The sequence below is a fragment of the Trichinella spiralis genome, assembly GCF_000181795.1.
Source record: "Trichinella spiralis strain ISS 195 chromosome Unknown Scfld4, whole genome shotgun sequence".
Taxonomy (NCBI): Eukaryota; Metazoa; Nematoda; class Enoplea; order Trichinellida; family Trichinellidae; genus Trichinella; species Trichinella spiralis.
This window is the reverse complement of record NW_003526943.1, coordinates 8,013,648-8,032,026: the sequence shown is the minus strand read 5'-3', so window position 1 is coordinate 8,032,026 and position 18,379 is coordinate 8,013,648. Positions and strand designations below refer to the sequence as shown.

At 33.0% G+C, this 18,379-nt stretch overlaps 7 protein-coding genes across 7 annotated transcripts; 3 read left to right on the top strand and 4 right to left on the bottom strand.

The window, feature by feature from the left end:
* Nucleotides 1-571: 571 nt before the first annotated feature.
* Tsp_01957 (conserved hypothetical protein) lies at nt 572-1,577 on the bottom strand. The gene is made up of 3 exons (XM_003377726.1): nt 1,519-1,577; nt 1,055-1,333; nt 572-584 (listed from the first exon to the last, which is right to left on the bottom strand). The coding sequence occupies exons 1-3, from the start codon at nt 1,575-1,577 to the stop codon at nt 572-574; spliced, it is 351 nt and encodes a 116-aa protein (XP_003377774.1).
* A 1,215-nt stretch (nt 1,578-2,792) lies between these two features.
* On the top strand, nt 2,793-3,282 carry Tsp_01958 (nucleolar complex protein 2-like protein). Its single transcript, XM_003377725.1, has 3 exons — nt 2,793-2,824; nt 2,884-3,133; nt 3,181-3,282. Exons 1-3 carry the CDS (start codon nt 2,793-2,795, stop codon nt 3,280-3,282), a joined length of 384 nt encoding a protein of 127 aa, XP_003377773.1.
* Nucleotides 3,283-3,404: 122 nt separating this feature from the next.
* Nucleotides 3,405-6,555, top strand: Tsp_01959 (Noc2p family protein). Its single transcript, XM_003377724.1, is given in 12 exon segments — nt 3,405-3,698; nt 3,786-3,932; nt 3,948-4,052; nt 4,215-4,289; nt 4,374-4,487; nt 4,546-4,665; nt 4,755-4,835; nt 4,933-5,139; nt 5,203-5,454; nt 5,522-5,692; nt 5,821-5,872; nt 6,485-6,555. The coding sequence occupies 12 exon segments, from the start codon at nt 3,405-3,407 to the stop codon at nt 6,553-6,555; spliced, it is 1,689 nt and encodes a 562-aa protein (XP_003377772.1).
* Nucleotides 6,556-7,020: 465 nt separating this feature from the next.
* Nucleotides 7,021-8,552, top strand: Tsp_01960 (hypothetical protein). The gene is made up of 4 exons (XM_003377723.1): nt 7,021-7,058; nt 7,105-7,355; nt 7,444-8,137; nt 8,174-8,552. Exons 1-4 carry the CDS (start codon nt 7,021-7,023, stop codon nt 8,550-8,552), a joined length of 1,362 nt encoding a protein of 453 aa, XP_003377771.1.
* Nucleotides 8,553-9,076: 524 nt separating this feature from the next.
* Tsp_01961 (hypothetical protein) lies at nt 9,077-10,238 on the bottom strand. The gene is made up of 3 exons (XM_003377722.1): nt 10,161-10,238; nt 9,992-10,045; nt 9,077-9,316 (listed from the first exon to the last, which is right to left on the bottom strand). The coding sequence occupies exons 1-3, from the start codon at nt 10,236-10,238 to the stop codon at nt 9,077-9,079; spliced, it is 372 nt and encodes a 123-aa protein (XP_003377770.1).
* A 2,017-nt stretch (nt 10,239-12,255) lies between these two features.
* Nucleotides 12,256-13,634, bottom strand: Tsp_01962 (cuticle collagen 34). Its single transcript, XM_003377721.1, has 5 exons — nt 13,473-13,634; nt 13,267-13,396; nt 12,957-13,163; nt 12,527-12,907; nt 12,256-12,332 (listed from the first exon to the last, which is right to left on the bottom strand). The coding sequence occupies exons 1-5, from the start codon at nt 13,632-13,634 to the stop codon at nt 12,256-12,258; spliced, it is 957 nt and encodes a 318-aa protein (XP_003377769.1).
* Nucleotides 13,635-16,874: 3,240 nt separating this feature from the next.
* Nucleotides 16,875-18,258, bottom strand: Tsp_01963 (conserved hypothetical protein; the record flags this gene model as incomplete). The annotated part of the gene is made up of 7 exons (XM_003377720.1): nt 16,875-16,889; nt 17,111-17,270; nt 17,328-17,509; nt 17,570-17,734; nt 17,818-17,826; nt 17,884-18,003; nt 18,151-18,258. Coding segments are annotated over 7 exons (759 nt in total), but the record flags the coding sequence as incomplete, so codon positions are not given.
* Nucleotides 18,259-18,379: the final 121 nt, after the last annotated feature.

The following is an 18,379-nucleotide window of genomic DNA, read 5'->3' as shown; positions in this document are numbered from 1 at the left end:
AAATTATGCATATGCTTGATCAAAAAGTTGAATTAAAAAATTATGATTATTTTCAAATAATATTGTTAATAAATGTCCAGAGATGAAATCAAAACAAATAACCTTGAGCATTCATGAATGTGTCAAGAAGCATTCATTCAACCGCATTGCATTAAAGCAGTTTTCAATTGTGCTTTATTGCTTCCTTGAAAATAATTTACAATTGAAATGCTAAAAATATGTTTATAGTAATATCATTTTGAAAAGTAAATATTTATTTTGCCATCTGACAATTTATTAAGCAAGTTGTATTAATTTAATTCATTGACAATATGTACTTTGATAAATGATATATCTCACGTAACCGCAACTAATTAAATAATCGACAATTCCATATGAAATATCACCTTTTGTTCATATGATAAGAAAAAATTTTTTTAATAAAAAACGAATATCATTTTCAAGTTTATTTTCTATTTTTTATTGCAATCTTTTGCAATCTACATATATTTCATTTAATCACAATTTTCTTCATTCCTTAAGCTTCAGTTATTACTAAAAAGGTTAATTGATGTTCATTTGAAAACAATTATTACTCAATGCACCTATAAATTTTCATTTATTTATAAACAGCTAGTTTTTATGAGAAAAAACAATACATTCATAAAATAAAATACCTGTATTTGATATTTTGCATTTGCAGAAACTGCAAAATCATATGAAGTAATTTCAGTCAGTTAAATCTAATTTGAAATGTCAGTCTACATTGAATAAAACCATTTTTAAAAAGTTATTTTTAACGTTTTTATAGGTGCAAAAATTCGAATAAAAAAATCAAAGCCTATAATATCTTCATCACTTTATTAAACTTGCTTAGAACATAAAATTCTCTCTCACAGTTAATTGAAAAATAAGAAGCCTAAAAGCAAGGATCAAATGTTAATAATGAGATATGTCAAATTTTTAATAATAATAATCAAGACGTTGGAAAATGTAAAAATTTATACCTGATGAATAATATAATTTAACAAAAATCAAGAATGAAATAAAAATGCAATGTCAGAATTGTGCTTACTTTGTGATTATAACATTAGCCTGTATTGTGCTTGTTTGTTGCCGACCGGCAAAGCGACCGATATCTGAGAAATGAAATTTGCTCAAAGATGACTCACGTTTTGAAGGTGCACTGTTTACAGACGTGTGGGCAAATTTATCAACCAGATTTAAACTTCTAAAATATTCAAACATTCCAAGCCGACCTCGGAAAACAAACCCAGCAAGCGGTTTCGGCTTTAAACTTCCTCTTAAAGATGCCTTTCTTACTATTTTAATAACCCACAAGTCACACTGACGCCTACAAGACCATTTTTTTCTTTCAACAAAATCTTACTCACAGCTTTGACATGTAAAATTGATAAAAAGGTGAAAATGTTGATAGAGACAAAAAAATCCCTTTGAAAATAATAAATTTCCTACCTATGATTCAGCTTCAATTGTTCAAATGTGACATGTGTTCAAGAAAAAAATGTTGTCAAAAACTCATCATCACTGAATTTCAACCACGCATCCAATTGAGCATCTTTGAATAAAACCGACATATCAGCATTGCAATTATTTCCACTCTTGGTTTTTTCTTTGACGATGATCAACGAAGAAAATGCCCATTATAGCAGCTATAAATTGCACCAATTTCTCATCAAAGTCACTTTTCCAAACAAATTAACACCAATATATTGTACGACAAACGTAATAATATGGAAATTCAAAATTTTTTTCAACAAACGGCACAGTCATGATATTTAAAAAGTTTTATGAAAAAATAACCAACATCACTTGCGTCAACCATTATTATTCATCGTGCACAAACAATTAGTGGGTGCTATTTTCACTATCGTTTGCAAACCATCGAATGCCAGACCAATTCATTTATTTATTGCGGCATAATCGACTAATTAGCTTTAATTTTGCATCATTTCATTTTGCCTGTATGTACAAGTGGACATTTAATGCCACATTTCAAAAGTAATTTGAATAGTATTAAAAATAACAACACAAGAAACTTTACTATACGGTAAATAAGAACATTAAAGAAAACAAATGCTGATGTAACAAGGGTAATGAAATTCACATTAAAACAAGAACAACAAATAAATTGCATTAATTAAAAATTAAATTCAATGTTAACTATACTTTGATGTTTATCGAAATCGATTATATCAAATATCAACATATTTGTTAATTGCAATCTTCATTTTCATTCGCAGACATCAAAAAAATATTTATATTTATATTTATATATTCCACAATAAATAAAGTTTTCAAATAGTGAAGAAAAAAATGAAAAGGTCAAAACAAAAAGCCAGTCGGCAATCTTCTGTAAACTATACAAAATGACAGTTAAGTTTCTATTAGCAAATGAGTTGACGCAGATTTTTAGCTGTTCTATCATACGCAGATATGCCTTTTTTTATAAAACAGTATGCTTTGAAAACATCTGCCATTTTTTAGAATTAATTCATTATTGTTTTATTATTATTTAGTGACATTAAAATTGAATTTGTGCCATTCTGATTTCATAAATAAACTGAATCAGGATAACATTTTTTTATTTAAAATTATTTAAAAATAACCTGAAATTTTTATTTAAGATATTTGAACGTGTTCATTTATAATAATAATTTTTGAATGCACTACTAACTGAATGTAATTTAGAGTACTTGTTTTGTTTCGTTTAGCGGTTACATTTGTACCTGCAATCGCTATTTATACAGTAATTAGTCAAATTTCGTCTTATATTTGTTGAGTAAATTGTAATGGGAAAAAATAAAGGCAAAACACGGAAGAGGTATTTAAATCATTAAAAAAAGAGAATTGTATAAATTTTAATAACAATCATATAACCAGGCAACTGTCAACCGAAACTGGTGATGAACAGAGAAAGAAGTTATCGTTGCATCTGCAAGAGACTGATCCAGAATTTTATGAATTTTTGAAAGATGAAGATCCAGATATCTTTACAGATGGTACTCTTGAAGGATATCTTGATGAATTAAATGAAGCAGAACTGGGAGTCGATGAAGAGGAAATGTATGATAAAGATGGCAATGACATAGATGATAGTCTCTCTGCGGAAGATGACGACAGCGAATTTGAGGTTTGGAAAAAGTTTTTATATCTGTATTTTTAAGTGGGAATTTTTAGGAGGAAAACGCTGCTGAGGATGATTTTGAAGCTGATGTTGACGCTGATCAACCATTTGAAGAAACACTTTTACAGAAATTGAAAGTACGTCTTTTTTGCTAATGAATAATTGAAATAATTATGTTTGAGAAATGCGAAAAGAATTTTTTTTTATTTTTATCCTTTTACATGAAATGAAGCGTTTTTTACATTTACATATGGGTTTTCATTAACAGAATAATAAAATGAGTGCCCTTCGTTTTATTGTTGGTAAATTTGCTGCAGCTGTAGCAGAAGTTGGAGTTGATGTAAGCAAATTTGCCGTATCAGGAACTGTAAATGGAATTGAAGGTACAGTGCACGATTTATGCGTCATTAATTGTCAGTATACATTAAGTGATGAAAATTTAGATGTTAATGCAGTATTGCGTTATTGTTTTACCCTTTTTCCGTCAATGTGGATAAATATTGTGAAATCGAATGCAGCACCATCGAAGCGAAGTCGAAAGAAAGGCAAATGGAGAAAATTGTTTCCACTTGTTAGAACCTATTTGAGACTTTTACTAAGAGTATAGCAATATTTAATTTTATTTCCTAGTTTGCCATTTGTTGATTATTTGCTTTAGCTCATCCCTGAATTGCAAAATGCTGACGTGCTTGCAGCTACTTTGGCACATGTTTTGAAAGTGATCCAATACTATTCTGTTCTTTTACGGACGTCGCAAATGCTTCTCAGAGTAGAAACTGTATTTTTCAAACCGCAAGGCATAATGGTGATCAAATTTTAGAAATTAATATCCGTTTGGACAACAAAAGAAGAAAAGTGTAGAAGGCTTGCATATGATTGCATCGAGAAACTTGTAAAGATGCTTCCAGAAGATGTTTACGAAATGGTTTTTAGGGTGAATTTCAAAATTTCATTATTATTATTATTATTATTATTATTATTATTATTATTATTATTATTATTATTATTATTATTATTATTATTATTATTATTATGCATTCTGTTAATAATTTATTTTACTTAATATATATTTTAAAATATTATTCAGCGAATGTATTTGGCTTACGTACGAAATTCAAAAATCATTACTTATTCAAACTGGTCATCTGTTCATTTAATGCAGGTAAGTAAATAGGTGGTAATGATGTGTAAAAAAATACATCATACTTTCGGTGAAGATGTGGAAAGTGATTTTGCTTGGTTTTAGGATTGCTTTTCAAGCCTCTGCGCTGTACAACCTTCAATAACGTACAAAAATGCATTTTTATTCATCCGACAGTTAGCGATAAGCTTAAGAAATGCCTATACTCAAAATACAAAAGTGATTTTTTATTGCTTGTAGATGAATGCTTTTTTTGAATGTTAAAAATGTTCTTCAGAAAGCGATTAATTCTGTACATTCGTGGCATTTTGTTCAATCTATAAATCTGTGGTGTCATGTTCTTGTTCAGCATCCAAACCAACGAATTTGGCATCCACTTCGTTATCCAGTTGTGCAAGTTAGTTTCGGTTGCATGAGGTGATATTTAAATTTCTGTTATCAGTGATATTGTTTGTTTTTATTGAAAAGAGATTTTTTTCTTCTAAGATTGTTGCCTTCAGCAAAGTGTTTGCCTTTGATATTTTTGATCACGAGAAGTTTGCTGAAGTTAAGCGAAAATTGCAAACAGTTCATACCTGTGCATTTGACTTTGATCAAAGTAAATGAATTTTGATGTTTTTATCATTTTTTGACCATTGGAATTATTATTTTTCAGATATTGCAGATGGTCGACTTGGACGGTAAAGTTAAACGTTCGTCGTTGAAGCCAATTGACTTCGATTGCACCTTGAAAGTTTCCTCATCCCAGATATTGGAAAGCGGATTCAAAGTGGCCGTTATGGAAAATTTCATTGAATTGTTGCTCAAATTTTTTCACTTGCATCGTTTCAACGTCGCTTTTCCGGAATTGATTTTCATTCCTCTGCAACGGGTAGGTGCATTATTTATTGTTTTACACGTAATAATTTTTGTTTATTTATTTATTATTATTTAGTTGAATAAATACGTGAAGAAATGTCGTTGTGCAGAATTTTCTATGCAAATCAAAGATTTGTGCGAAGTATTGCGTAAACAGTCGGCATTCATTGTGGAACGACGTCGAGGAGCGGTGACTGGGTTTGCAAAAAAGCCTGCATCAGAACTGAACATTGCTGACAAAGGCCAGTCACCTTTGGAATTGCACTTTTGCAAATTCAATGCAATCAAACAACGCGAGAAGGATATCAAAAATTTCATTTCCAACGAAGTCTGTTTATCCAAATTGTTGTTTCAGTTTTTGCAAATTTGCATCCTTATTATGCTCATATTTTAAGGAAGAAATAGCAGAAAATGATTTGAAACGTGCCACGAAAGTGAAAGCTGTTAAAAGGCAGAAAATGATTGGCGAAAATCAAAAGCAGAGCAACAAGAAAACAAGCGAAAACAAATTTTCAAAAATGCACAATAATTCTGTTGACAACAATCACAACAATGAAGACTTACTAGTTGATTGGAATATGTCAGATTCGGATTAGTCAGCAGATGTGACGAAATTTACGATTTGTATTTGTTGAATAAAATGTGTTTGATAATTGTCAAGCAAGCAAAATGTGGTAAAATTACACAATTTCAGATTACGAGTAGTGACTATAAAGTACTTTTGTTTAAAAAAGCTCGAAAACAAAGTAAATCCAAATAATTTTCCCCTTTGCAAATCATATTAATATTTTTTATTCTGAACCAATGACATTTACTTTTCCAATAAACTGAAGCGCAAGCGCAATGAAATTCACTCGTTTCATTTAAAGGCGCTGTCGAATAATAAGCAACAAAATGTTAGCAATGTAAAAAATTTCATGAAAGAAATCTGAAATCGTAATCGAGACAAAACATCACACTTCACATATTTAATGAAATGCTATGACATTTATTTATCTTTTTGATTAAAAATTACTCGTGAAGATTCTATTGAATAAACATAACCTTGAAAATCATTAAGGCGTTACAGTATTTTGTTCAACGAATTTTCAATTTAATTATTTTTTCATTTTAAATCATATTAGAACTTCACTGTTTAGTTAGTTTTCAATAAGGCATATTTTTTTAAATATGTTGGATAGAATATTATAGTTTAACGTTTGTTATTTTTCATTTTTAAGAAAATTGTTGTCATTTAAATAATGCTGTTTTTTTTAATTTTAACACTTTAATACTTTGAAGCAAACGAAATAACGCAATTGTTGTACTCAGTTTATTGTCAGGGAAGCTCTTTTTTGTTATTGTAATGTAAATGTTAGGATGTACTGCAATTGACAATTGTAGAGAATTTTTTTCTATTTATGCCGTTGCTGTTGTTGTGTTTGTTTGAGTCTGTATGCACCGTTTATATTAAGCACGTAAGCTGAAAGTTCATGTTTATCGTATAATTATCATTTCAGAGTAAGAAGAAATGACTCCGTCCGAGGAGTTGTTGACTTTATTTTCCAAAGCAAATGAACTTGAAGAGCAATCCATTGTAATACATGAAATGCGGAAAATTGCAGAAATCACAGAACGGGAAAAGTTGTGCAGTCGTTTGGAAACGTATTTTCAGAGTTGCCATGAAAATGTGGATGTGGTGCTGTTTGGATCATCCGTAAATGGTTTCGGATGGCAAAATAGTGACGTTGATATGACAGTCTTTTATCGAAGCACACCGACTGAAAGCAAAGGTGAGATTTGATTTGATTTGATTTAATGGAAAATTGCAATTTGTTGTTTTTTACATTACGAATATAGAAGTTGTGGATTCACCGGGTTCACCTGTTGAACAATTTTATAAATTACTTCAAAAATGGCCCGGTTTAGAAGGCAAGGCACACTTGGTGCAGAGTAAAAGGTGTCCGCTAATTCATTTCCGTTGCAATGGAAATTACAGATGCGAACTGTCGTTGAACAACATGCATTCAGTGAGAACAACTCGGTGGCTTCGACAATTTGCCGACACATACGGCGAATGGCTACCACGGCTTGCTTCGTTGATCCGCTTTTGGATTTCTGAATTCATGGACAGCAAGGAGGAAAAATTCAACTCTTATCCGTTGCTGTTGATATTGATAACTTTTCTTCGACAGAGTGGCTATATACCTTGCAAATCCGATCTTTCCGAAGATGAGATGTCACAGTTGAGTATGCAAATTTAGCTTTTCTTTTCAAAACAGTGTTTGTTAAATGCAGTTGTTTTGCTTGTTTGTTGTCGGTTTGATTTCTCTTTCAGCTTTGCAGCAGCAGAATAATTGTAAAAAAGTCCCTTCGGTGTCTCGTCTGTTCGCCAAATTTGTCTGTTTTCTTCACCAGTTGCCTTTGACGTTGCGCGATGTGGTATTCCAACCTCGACGAGCGGATGTTGTGTCGTCGATGGAATTTTTGACCGAATCTTCTCAGCTTGCAATCGACAAATCTGTGGACAATTTGTTCAAATTTAGCCACGTCAACGTCCAAGATCCGTTGGACTGTACGCACAATCCGGCCGCGTCCATAAGACGCAACGCGGCGTTTCTGTTCCGCATCTTTGTCGAACGTACTTGGAGGATGGTGATGAAATCGGTTTTGTCCGACGGTGGTTCCAAATTGGCACTATGTCCACGATTGTTTTCCATACATCCAGAGGGGGAAGCAGAAGAAGAAGACGAAAAGGACGACGACGACGGGACGATGGACTTCAGGGAGATGGACCGTTCGATTGAATGCATCGGCAAGTACCGAGTGCTGATCAAGCCGAATGCGTTCATTTACGACTGCTTGCAACGGGAAATGGTCGAGAAGCGCTTAGTCGTTGACAGTGGAGAAAGTTTCCGTCTATTCTTCCATTTGTCCCTGCGTACAGTATTGTACACGTTGAAGGAGATTTACTTGTTCAACGTGGACACTGTGAAGGCAACTGGCGATTTGAACGACCAGCTGAATGCCGCGTTAGCAAATCCCTCAAACTGCCCCCAACGTTTCAGCGTGGGAGCGTTCGAGTTCCACTGCCGGTCCACTGCCTCGACTTGGATTCACCGCGGTTCGGTTGCCAAGCGACTTTGTTTTCACTGTCCGGAAAGTAAATTTCCCCACAACTGCGAAGTGTGCATTTCCAAAGCCCTGATCGACGTCACCGACAGCTCTTCTTTTCTACTGAAATTGGCCGGCCTGTTGGTGAACAACAAACATCGACTGTACGTGGAACTGAGAATGGACAGTGAATACAGGATGGATCTGGGGGATTTTTGCAAAAGCTTTTCCGAAATGTTGGTCCGAATGCAAAATCATTGCTTTGAATATTTCACTTCCACTTCCACTTCGAACAACGACACTGATCATCAAGCACAAAGTGCGGTGCTGTGAAATTCCCTGTTAACTGATCTGAATAGAGCAATCTTTCTCTCTCTCTTTCTCCTATGTTGTTTCTGTGGATCATTGCTCTCACTTGTTTGTACACTTGCACACCACCCAGTAAATGCAATTTAACTTCAAAATAATTCATCTATATGAATGGAATTATTCATAATAGTCAATTGCATAATTAAAATGTATATATGATATTTTTTAAATTAAGTTCAATTGTATTCTTCCATCAGTAATAGAAGACTGAGACAACAATAGCAAATGTAAATGACAATGATTTATTCCATTCTGTACAGAAGAGAGAGGGAGAGGAAAAAAAATCAAAACTGAACAAGTGAAGTATTAAGAGTTAATCAATGTACAAAAAACAAAAATCCTTGTCCATTCACTATTTCATAACAACAAATCACTGCATAAAAATATTCTGAACTAAAAAGCACGCATATATATATATATTAAAAAACAGTTTTAAAATAATGAATAATAAAATATAAAATGTAATTGCTATTGTATGCTTTCATTGTTCAGTCATTTGGATCATTTTGGTGGCTCAATGTTTCTCTCATTGCATCAAAATCAACATCAGCATCCTCAGTTTCCATTTCAACGTCAGATTCGTTGTTATCGGTATTTGTAATATGACCATCTTTACGGGCCTGTACATCCACTTGCAAAGAAGGACCCATCAATTCAACATGCGCAGAAGAATGATGCGTATGCGAATCGGACGTAACAGATCCAGACATTTCATCTTCTGAACTCGGCTACAAAAAACAACAACAATTAAAATTTAACAAACAAATATGAAATGCACTGTTGTTTGCAAGTGGGATGCTGGTTTACGGAGTGATTTTATGTAGAAACAATTTAAATTTACAATTTTTATTCAATAATGCAAATCAATTTGACATGAAAAGTATTCTCAGTTCACTGGAAAAGGGTAAAATTTCAATATAATTGCAGGTAATTTTTATAAAATAAACTACTTTCAGTATAATGATATTAAATTTTCCGATCAACTACATTTTTCTCTTACTGCTAAATTTTTCATTATCCATGCTCGAACCCAGGTGTAAAATTAGCATTTCAAAAAAGCTGCTCCAAGTGAATCAGTGAGAACAAATTCACAACAGATTAGAAATTACAAACAGTTCGAAAAAAAATTAATAAAAACATAAACAAAATAAATCGTCATCATAAATTAAAATTATTAATTTATCTAAAATCACATGAAGTAAAAAGAATTACACGTGCCATTTAGAAAAGTGAAACTGATGCAAAAAGCTTTCACAATTTAAACTTTTTTACAAAAAATTAACTGATGCTTTAAATTGATGATCATTAATTATCATGTCAAAATAAAATCTGATTAATTAACAGGTTTTTCTAAAGTAAAAAAAAGAAACAACTGAAATTCAACCAGCCGACTGAAATAGTACAATGATAAATATTATGTGATGGTCTGATTGATTCGACGATGCACAATGATAAAGCTGAAAATGAAAAATTTTTTTAAATTAGACAATGAAAACCAATAAATCAATAAATTACGATAAAATTATTTTTGGTGACATGTCGTGATGCCAGAATTTACAAGAGCAACTAAACATTGATGTCCTTTAAAGACGTAAACAGACCGGAAAAACGCCACACCTGATAGATAAGAACAGAAAAACGTCTAGCCATGCAATTAATAATAAATAATGTTACCGTTGTTGTTATTATCATTATTACTTATGATGTTATTGCAACTGTGCGTTCAATATATCATGGAACATAAACAATTAAATAAAAAACAAATTTTGAAAATGTTTCACGATTCGATTAACCCTAATAATTTGCCAAATAATAATTAAAATATATGAAGCACAAAAAGATAAAGAGGAAGAAGCAAATGCTGCTTATATGAAGGATCACTTGAACGATAATTACTTTCGTCGCATTACACAGGTTTTAAAAAAGCTCGAAAATGAACTATTCACAATTATTGAATAGCATTCATTTCAGTTCAATATTATTTAACAGTTGTACTCAAATAGCTCAACTCATAAAGCTTGACAGAAAAGACAGAAACAAAAATTGAAAATAATAACTTAGGTAGTGATGATATTCGATAAATTATTTTATGAATTTATGATAGTGGATTCAAAACATGGAGGACATAAATTTTCGATTATCAAAATTATTTTCCACTTAACTTCTCTTATGCTACAAAGCAAACACTGAAGGCCAAGGAGAAAAAAGAAAAACAAGAAACCCCTGCGAATCAGAGTTGATCATCCATGCCACTTTTACTTTTTTTTTCAAAAATTATCTTACTGTAAAATTTTAAGATAATGAAGATGAAATTTCTAATAACAATAATAATGACCATGCACATGAGGAATTTACATAAACTATTTTTAAAAAGAAAGGTACGAAGAGAAATTTTTTTAAAAAATGCACGTATAAACAAATAAATAAATGGAGCCACACCTGAAAAAGTGACCCGTTTCACTTTTGAACATGCCTTACTTACCATGCATGCAAGAAGATCTTGTATCTTGTCGACCAGTTTGGTGACATAATTCACGCACTGTTTGTTCGTCAATGCCTGAAAAGAGAAGACCCATTTAACCAGTGACATCGAAATGCGAGGCGTGTTGTATGTAATTTTTAACTTTCACCTACTCTCATTTATTTTCAGTTGTGAAAAAAAGTTGAAACAAAGAAAAAATCAAAAAAAAATAAGAAAAAGACATTTTCTAGGGGAAAATAATTCAAATTCAACTTTTGATATCTTTCTCGAGGATGAAATGGGAAAGATTGATAAGAATATTTACCATTTCAGCTTTGTGGCAGAGTTCTTGTATGAGGATCAGTTCTTCACGACTGATGTTCTCTTTCAAGTACAGTTCCGGCAGCAGCTTGCACAAAGCCCGGCAACATAAGTGTTCAGGCACGTCGATCAGCTCGTTCAATATCTTCACAGCCAATTTGTTATGTGCATTCAGTTCCTGTATTGGGATCACGCAAAAAAAGAATAATACATATACTATGCATTACACATATACACATATATCATTATTTTTTCTTCTTACAAACACAACCAACCGTGCTTGCAAAAATCAAATAAATATCACAAAGCTTGTCTGTTTTTACTCAGGAATTAAAAAAAAGTAAAAAAAAGAATATAATTATGAAGATTTGTATGAAAACGGAAAAAAATAATTATCCACCGCAAATAGCTAAACAAATATTTCAGTATACTCTAAACGACCGGATTTCTCGCCAAAATGAAAAAGCAAAGGATGCTTTTAATTTTTCTCACCATTCGCTTAAAACACTCAGACAAGTTTGTGTGCATTATTTTTTTTCAATTGAAAAAAGAGAAAAGAGAAGATTGAGAAATTCGGCTTGGAGCCGCTCCTGGCAGACGTAGGTAAAACTGAAGTGCACCAAAGCTAGGATGACGAAAGCGCTAGAAAAATGCAAAAAAAAACACACAAACTCATTAAACTGCAGCAATTATCTCACAGGCACACACACAAGTTGGATTTTTTGCACACGCTGAGACGAAAAGTGAAGCATCAAAAATGAGTGAGCATTTTTTTCAAAAAAAATTGAACAAGACAAATCAAGCGGCAGTTACAGTTGCATGTATGCACTACTACGATTCAATTCAGCCAGATGGCAACTAAGAGAAGTAAAAAATGTGTAGCAGTTATAGAATAATATCATTTTTGGTTAACGGTGGTAAAAATAATGATGATGATGATGGATGGATGGAAGTGGCGAGCTCTTTGGATTTGCAAAATAAAAAAATTAAAGTTGAAATAAATACTAGGAAAAAACTATATATGGTACTGTAATTATTATTTGAGATGAAATATAAAAATGACGAAAACAAAATAATAATAATAAAACGACGAGCCTAAATCAATTTTAGAAAGCAGAGCAGGTTTATCGTCTTGTTCCGTCGGAGAAGAACACACCGCCATCCAGTGCGCAGTATTTTGGACAGATGCCTTTTTCACCAGGAGGACCTTCGGGTCCGGGTGGTCCTTGTTTGCCCGGTGGTCCGTCAGGACCCGGCTCTCCGGAAGGACCTGGTGGACCTTTGATGCCGGGAAATCCGGCTTCGCCGCGTTCACCTGCCGGACCCGGAGGACCTGGTAAACCTGGAGTTCCCACTTCACCAGTTGGACCTGGATCACCAGGTGTAGATGGCATCGAAATAGCCGGCAAGCCAGGATCGCCAGCTTCTCCTTCCTTGCCCGGTTCACCTGGTGCGCCAGGTGGCCCTGGAGGACCGTGCGGTCCAGGTAAACCGTATTTTCCATCCATGCCGTTTGGACCGCGTGTGCCAGGACTACCTGAAAACTAACCGCCCTGAAGAAATTGAACGCAAAATTGAACAGCAACCCAGTGCAATACCAGGTGTTCCGTCTGGACCGGGTGGTCCTGGGGGACCCTGTGGACAAGGTTCGCAAGGCGGTGGAATTGGTTCGATGCAAAGTTCAAGCGGTGGCATACCAGGAAAACCCGGAGCTCCGGGCAAGCCTGGTGCGCCTGGAATTCCATTCTTACCCGGGATTCCTGGCGGTCCAGGAAGGCCAGGTAAACAGCACCCTAAATATGACATTTCCTACTCAACTGCGCGCTTTGAAATACAACAAAGAAGAAGAAGAAGAAGAAGAAAAGCTGCTTCTGCTTTGAAATATAATAATCAAACCTTTGCAAGGAACTATCGCCTGACGTTTCACAATACCACGACTGCCCAGATGGCCAGCAGTCATGCTCAAATTGGCAGCCGGTTCAACCATACGCAATTTTATATCAGCCAAAATGTCCATAGCTGAGCTCTATATAGATACACAACACACATTGTTTTTCAGATATATCCGTTAATTGAATTCAGTTTTTTTCTCTAAAATATACTTTGCAATTGCGCAGATCTTCACGACCAACAGCCTGAATGTGCTGCACATAATTGTAGACCATTGGAAAGGTGATACAGACGGACAATATCGCGACCACGCTGAACGCAGAGGCAGCGTATGTGACAAGTCTGTAAGCTTTATCCCGCGTTTCGCAGTCCATAGTTGGCAAATTCACCAGTCACCTGTGCTCCAGGAGACAACTGATCGTCTAACTGTAAATTTCGGTCTTTTTAACCGTCCCATATGACCCGAATTCCGCAAGAAATAGAGCACATATAGTGTAATCAACAAAACCAAATCGAACCCCCTCTGGTGAACAACGCAACCAATCTGCCCGTCAAGGCTGATCCGTAATTAATCGCCGTGGCTAAAAATAACAAGCTGACAAATCGGCGTCTGTCAGTATCCCGCCATTCGGTAGCTGTCAACCAAAATCTGCCTAGGGCAAAATTTTACCCAGCCATCATCATCATCATCAACACATCAAAATCAACATCATCGGCAACTTTATTGCAATAAAAGCAAAAGAATGAAAATTAAAAAAAACAAATGAACCCAAAATTAAAATCAAGCTGATAATATTTTTTCAAAAACATAATAAAAATAAATGCAACTGCTACACCCAATTGCAATGCTTATAATTGACTTGCTCAATGTTTCAAGAATGCTTATTGAATGCAAGAAAGTGTTACGGCTGAATCGGCATTTAGTGAAAATCAATCTACCGGTGCAAAATAACTGACCAACCACATCTATATAACCTGTTCATACATTTACTAGTGATCCTTTCGGGCGTCCATGTGCTTATTGCTTGCATTCTATCATTCTGCAACAATACCAAGTAAACAATTCTTATTATGACCAAAGAGAGCAGTAGAAAATATGATTAAACAATTTCCATTCACACACACACACACACATGTATATATATATATATACGTTGTGGAAATGGTTCGCTTGTAGAACTTATTCCACAACGCATACATATATGTAGACATATTTTGCATTTTGAATTTTTCCATAAAATACTTTTGCATATTATGAATATATGCATATACACAAAAAACCTCAAAATCTCAGCAAAGAAAATCAACTTGATGTTTTTGAAAATTTATTCGTCCACTCTTAAGCAGTGTGTGACGCAAACAACGCAACGTCTGCCTGTCTCTGCTTCACTGGGAAATTGCTCAAACAGCCAAAGTGACCGAGTTTGTAAAGTGCATTCCAACCACCCTCAAGATTATTTCAAAAAAAACGATTAAAAAGGGGTATTTAGAAAAAAACTTTTCTTAACACCTCAAACAGTAAAAAAAGAACAATAGATAAAAATGGATTATTATGCTAATTTCTGCATGTTGGATATAAATAATTTCAGTGTTTTCTTTTTACAAATTTTAAATCTGTGCAGAGAGAACTGTTGCACAACTTGAAAAATTACACAAAATTAACAACAATGCAAAAGTGCACTTGGAAATTGGAAAAACTGACAATGGAAAAAATGAAAGAAAAAAGAATCAAATTTATAGGCCACTGTTGTGCCGTAACAATGATTTAGAGTGTATTATTGTCTATTTGAACGTGGAATTTTCGACAAAAATGACCACATTTTGCAACATTACAATCAACAGTAAAACAATTAAGCTAAAAACAGTACCCTGACCGAAAAATACAATTTATTGAAGTGTAAATTAATTAAAAGAAGAATAAGAAACATTTTTCAAGCGGTTCAAACTTACTGTAACTTAAATAATTTAAAAATAAATTTTTTTAATGCTCTTGTAACTTATTTCAGCATGATGTGTTCTGTTTTGCACTCATGATAATTATTTGCCATCATCTCTGTTCGAATTGATCACTTCATCTGATCACACACGTGGAAAAATGCCAAAAGCCTAATTCGCATGCAAAAAAGCCTTTTCAACTGGCCAATCAAAAAAAATAGCTGATTTATTCAAGCTGAAAGTTGATGAGGTGAAAAAAATTTGGACTGGAATTGGAGAAAACTTTTGCAAAAGTAAAACCGAACGAACGATCCAATTGTTGGACAGAAAAAAGAAGTGCAGCACCAAATCACGGAATGCACAACTGTTGTTTGGTTAGCTTTTTATTTTTCTTAAGAAAAACAAATCATCATCTGGTTTACAATATGCAGCTACTTGAAATGACCAACTGTAATGGTCAAAAAATTTTTCCACAGTTAAAAAAAATTGTATACATATTATGGTATACACCAATTCAAAATTTTGAATATATCTGCTGCTGACAATGTTAACTTCTGTATACAATTAATTGCCCCCCCCCACCATCACACACACACACATAAACACAAACACTAATAAACCACTGAAGAACAACAATCCATTCACACAGCTAAAAGAAAAAATAAGCTGCTATTATTGATCACCACATTTTTATTATTGTTATTATTAATCTCATGGAATGAATGATATTTCAGAAGAAAAAATTAATAATTTTAAAAATTTCTCTTTTCGAGCAGAAAGATAATGCCAGGAGCCGATTTTTAATAAAAATTCATACCACCCCCCACCAAAATTGTGGGAACGGGTCAAGGTTTCTTAAGAAAGAAACCAAATTTCCAAAAGAGAAGTCAACGGCAACCTCCAAACAAAAACTGGAACGAGCAAATTGCCGCGGCATCAAATAGCTTTCTTGCAAAAAGTGCTTGAATGGAAAAATATTATTAAAATTTATTACTTGCTACACTGTGGATTATCACTAAATTAGCATTATTGAATTATTTATTCAAATTGCGAGACATACACAGAGGGGGGGAGAGGGAATTGTTCAACATGCTGAACATTGTAGCATATATTTATTTCAACGATAACCATCAACCTCAACTAAGCTGATCTTAACAAACCTTAAGATGTCAAATAACAAATCATAATTTTTCATAATTCATTATTCAAATAACAAAATCCTAAATCGTATCAATCGTCGTTTCTCCTTTTTTTGAAACTTAATTTTTGTGCAATTGTGAATGCAGTTAAAAATTCTTTCTTGCTTTTTTTGCCATTCTGACTTCAGGTACTCTAAATAAAGTCTGCCGGGCATGTGATGACACTGATAAAGAAAAACTGAAGAAAAATAAGAACAGCAATACAATCTTATATAACTGGTTCATTTAAAATTTATCTCCACTCTGTTTTATGCAGTACTCTTGCCGCTAATAACAACAACAATCTCCAAAATCACAATACATTCTTTTAATAACATTTTTATTCTTTAAAAGGTAATAAAACAATTTTTCATTTATTCTTATTAAATTAAACAATTTTTTTCTCTTTTCCCTTGGTACAATATAATTAGAACAACCTAGCCGTACAGATTAATTATATAAAAGATTTTCATTGAATTTGACAAATCACTTACTGCTTAGTTAGTCATCTATATGCTGAATAACAAATTTTTTAATGAAAAACAATTGCAGAATCAAAATGCTCAATTGAAACAAAAACATCACACTTTGTGAATTTGTGAAATCTCCATACTTGTGTTGAACACTTTCAACTAACTATATGCAGTGGATAAATCATACATATATATATATATGTATACAGTGCAATAATTAAATACTTGTTTAATTATATAAAAAACAAACAAACAAACACTTACCCTTTTACCTTCAGCACGCGGCGCTACTTGAGTCAAGGATGTGAGTTTTAAAAGAAAATACATAAGTTCTTCAATAGTTATGTTTCCCAATTTCATCATATTATGATTAAAATGATTTACGACTGATAGAAATGCCTCTGCAATAATATTCTGATGATGTCTAAAATAAATACATCATATTGTCAAATAAAACAAAATATATCCATTTAAAACATACACACTGCAAAATGCGTAAAATGGTAAAAAGTATCCAATCACTTTTCGCAGTTCTCCATTTTCTGGAATTGAACAATCAAACCATATAGTGATTATCTTTTTCATTAATAAAGTAGAAGAAAGTCTATCGTGAAGCAATAATTTTCCAAAGCCTTGCACAAGCACCATTGTCACATCATTATCCTACAACAATGATATTCGCATATATACATATATATGTACATATAGTGATTCGTTGCCTACTTGATCGTCGAAAACATTAAACAACGTAGTAACAACATCTTCCACAAAGCCAACTCGCTGATTTAACTTCATTTGATTGATCATTTCATGTTCATACGATAAAAGCAGATCAAAAATTCCGTGCAAAGCTTCCATTCTAACTATTGAATGATCAGAACTGATAGCCTAAAATTGACAAATATAAAACAAACATAATAGATAATGCTTAAGCAAATTAAATTATTTTTTCAAAAAGTTTTTCCACTAACCTGTTTGTTCTGAAAAATTCAATTAAAGAATAGAAAAATAACGAATTTGTTATAATTTCAACTTACCTTAAAAAACACAGAAAAATGCCTTTCATAATACTGCTTATTCAGTAAGGAAACAATTCCCATTGCTTTCATTGCCCTTCCACGAATAATGCAGTCAGGATGTTCTAGTGATGGATAAATCTAAAATTATAATCAAATAATTTATACAAAAAATCGTAAAATGAAGTTTCCTAACACAACTTGCACTGTTTGTTCAAACTCAAATCTACCTTATAACATCTGTAAAATTACAATACATCATTAATAATATTCAAAGAATAAATTTACCAAAGTTGTAAGTAGCTGCTGCAGAGCAGGTGTGAACATTCTGGGACTCTTCAATAATCTTACTGTTTCGATGAAAATGTACAAGCATTTCAAAATCACTGAACTGCTCTAAAATAATAAAATCTTTAACATTCCCTTCATTAGATAAATGTTGCTCTGCATAAATTACCAACTTCCAGCAAGCTGAAAATGCCTTTCCAAAAAATCCTTTTTTCAAAATTAGTATTTT

Excerpts from the sequence above, each read along its gene's own strand:
- Tsp_01957 (XM_003377726.1), bottom strand. The coding sequence starts at position 1,577 with ATGTCGGTTTTATTCAAAGATGCTCAATTGGATGCGTGGTTGAAATTC. Across the intron at positions 1,334-1,518 it reads TTGAAATTCAGTGATGATGA|GCGTCAGTGTGACTTGTGGG; the intron begins GTTTTTGACAAC and ends ATGGTCTTGTAG.
- Tsp_01959 (XM_003377724.1), top strand. The coding sequence starts at position 3,405 with ATGAGTGCCCTTCGTTTTATTGTTGGTAAATTTGCTGCAGCTGTAGCA. Across the intron at positions 4,053-4,214 it reads CAGAAGATGTTTACGAAATG|CGAATGTATTTGGCTTACGT; the intron begins GTTTTTAGGGTG and ends AATATTATTCAG. Across the intron at positions 4,488-4,545 it reads CCTATACTCAAAATACAAAA|AAAGCGATTAATTCTGTACA; the intron begins GTGATTTTTTAT and ends AATGTTCTTCAG.
- Tsp_01958 (XM_003377725.1), top strand. The coding sequence starts at position 2,793 with ATGGGAAAAAATAAAGGCAAAACACGGAAGAG. Across the intron at positions 2,825-2,883 it reads AAAGGCAAAACACGGAAGAG|GCAACTGTCAACCGAAACTG; the intron begins GTATTTAAATCA and ends TCATATAACCAG. Across the intron at positions 3,134-3,180 it reads ATGACGACAGCGAATTTGAG|GAGGAAAACGCTGCTGAGGA; the intron begins GTTTGGAAAAAG and ends GGGAATTTTTAG.
- Tsp_01961 (XM_003377722.1), bottom strand. The coding sequence starts at position 10,238 with ATGGCTAGACGTTTTTCTGTTCTTATCTATCAGGTGTGGCGTTTTTCC. Across the intron at positions 10,046-10,160 it reads CGTCTTTAAAGGACATCAAT|CTTTATCATTGTGCATCGTC; the intron begins GTTTAGTTGCTC and ends TTTCATTTTCAG. Across the intron at positions 9,317-9,991 it reads ATCACATAATATTTATCATT|CCGAGTTCAGAAGATGAAAT; the intron begins GTACTATTTCAG and ends TGTTTTTTGTAG.
- Tsp_01960 (XM_003377723.1), top strand. The coding sequence starts at position 7,021 with ATGGCCCGGTTTAGAAGGCAAGGCACACTTGGTGCAGA. Across the intron at positions 7,356-7,443 it reads AGATGAGATGTCACAGTTGA|CTTTGCAGCAGCAGAATAAT; the intron begins GTATGCAAATTT and ends TTTCTCTTTCAG. Across the intron at positions 8,138-8,173 it reads AACGACCAGCTGAATGCCGC|CGTGGGAGCGTTCGAGTTCC; the intron begins GTTAGCAAATCC and ends CCAACGTTTCAG.
- Tsp_01962 (XM_003377721.1), bottom strand. The coding sequence starts at position 13,634 with ATGGACTGCGAAACGCGGGATAAAGCTTACAGACTTGTCACATACGCT. Across the intron at positions 13,397-13,472 it reads AAGATCTGCGCAATTGCAAA|AGCTCAGCTATGGACATTTT; the intron begins GTATATTTTAGA and ends GTATCTATATAG. Across the intron at positions 13,164-13,266 it reads GGCGATAGTTCCTTGCAAAG|GGTGCTGTTTACCTGGCCTT; the intron begins GTTTGATTATTA and ends TGTCATATTTAG.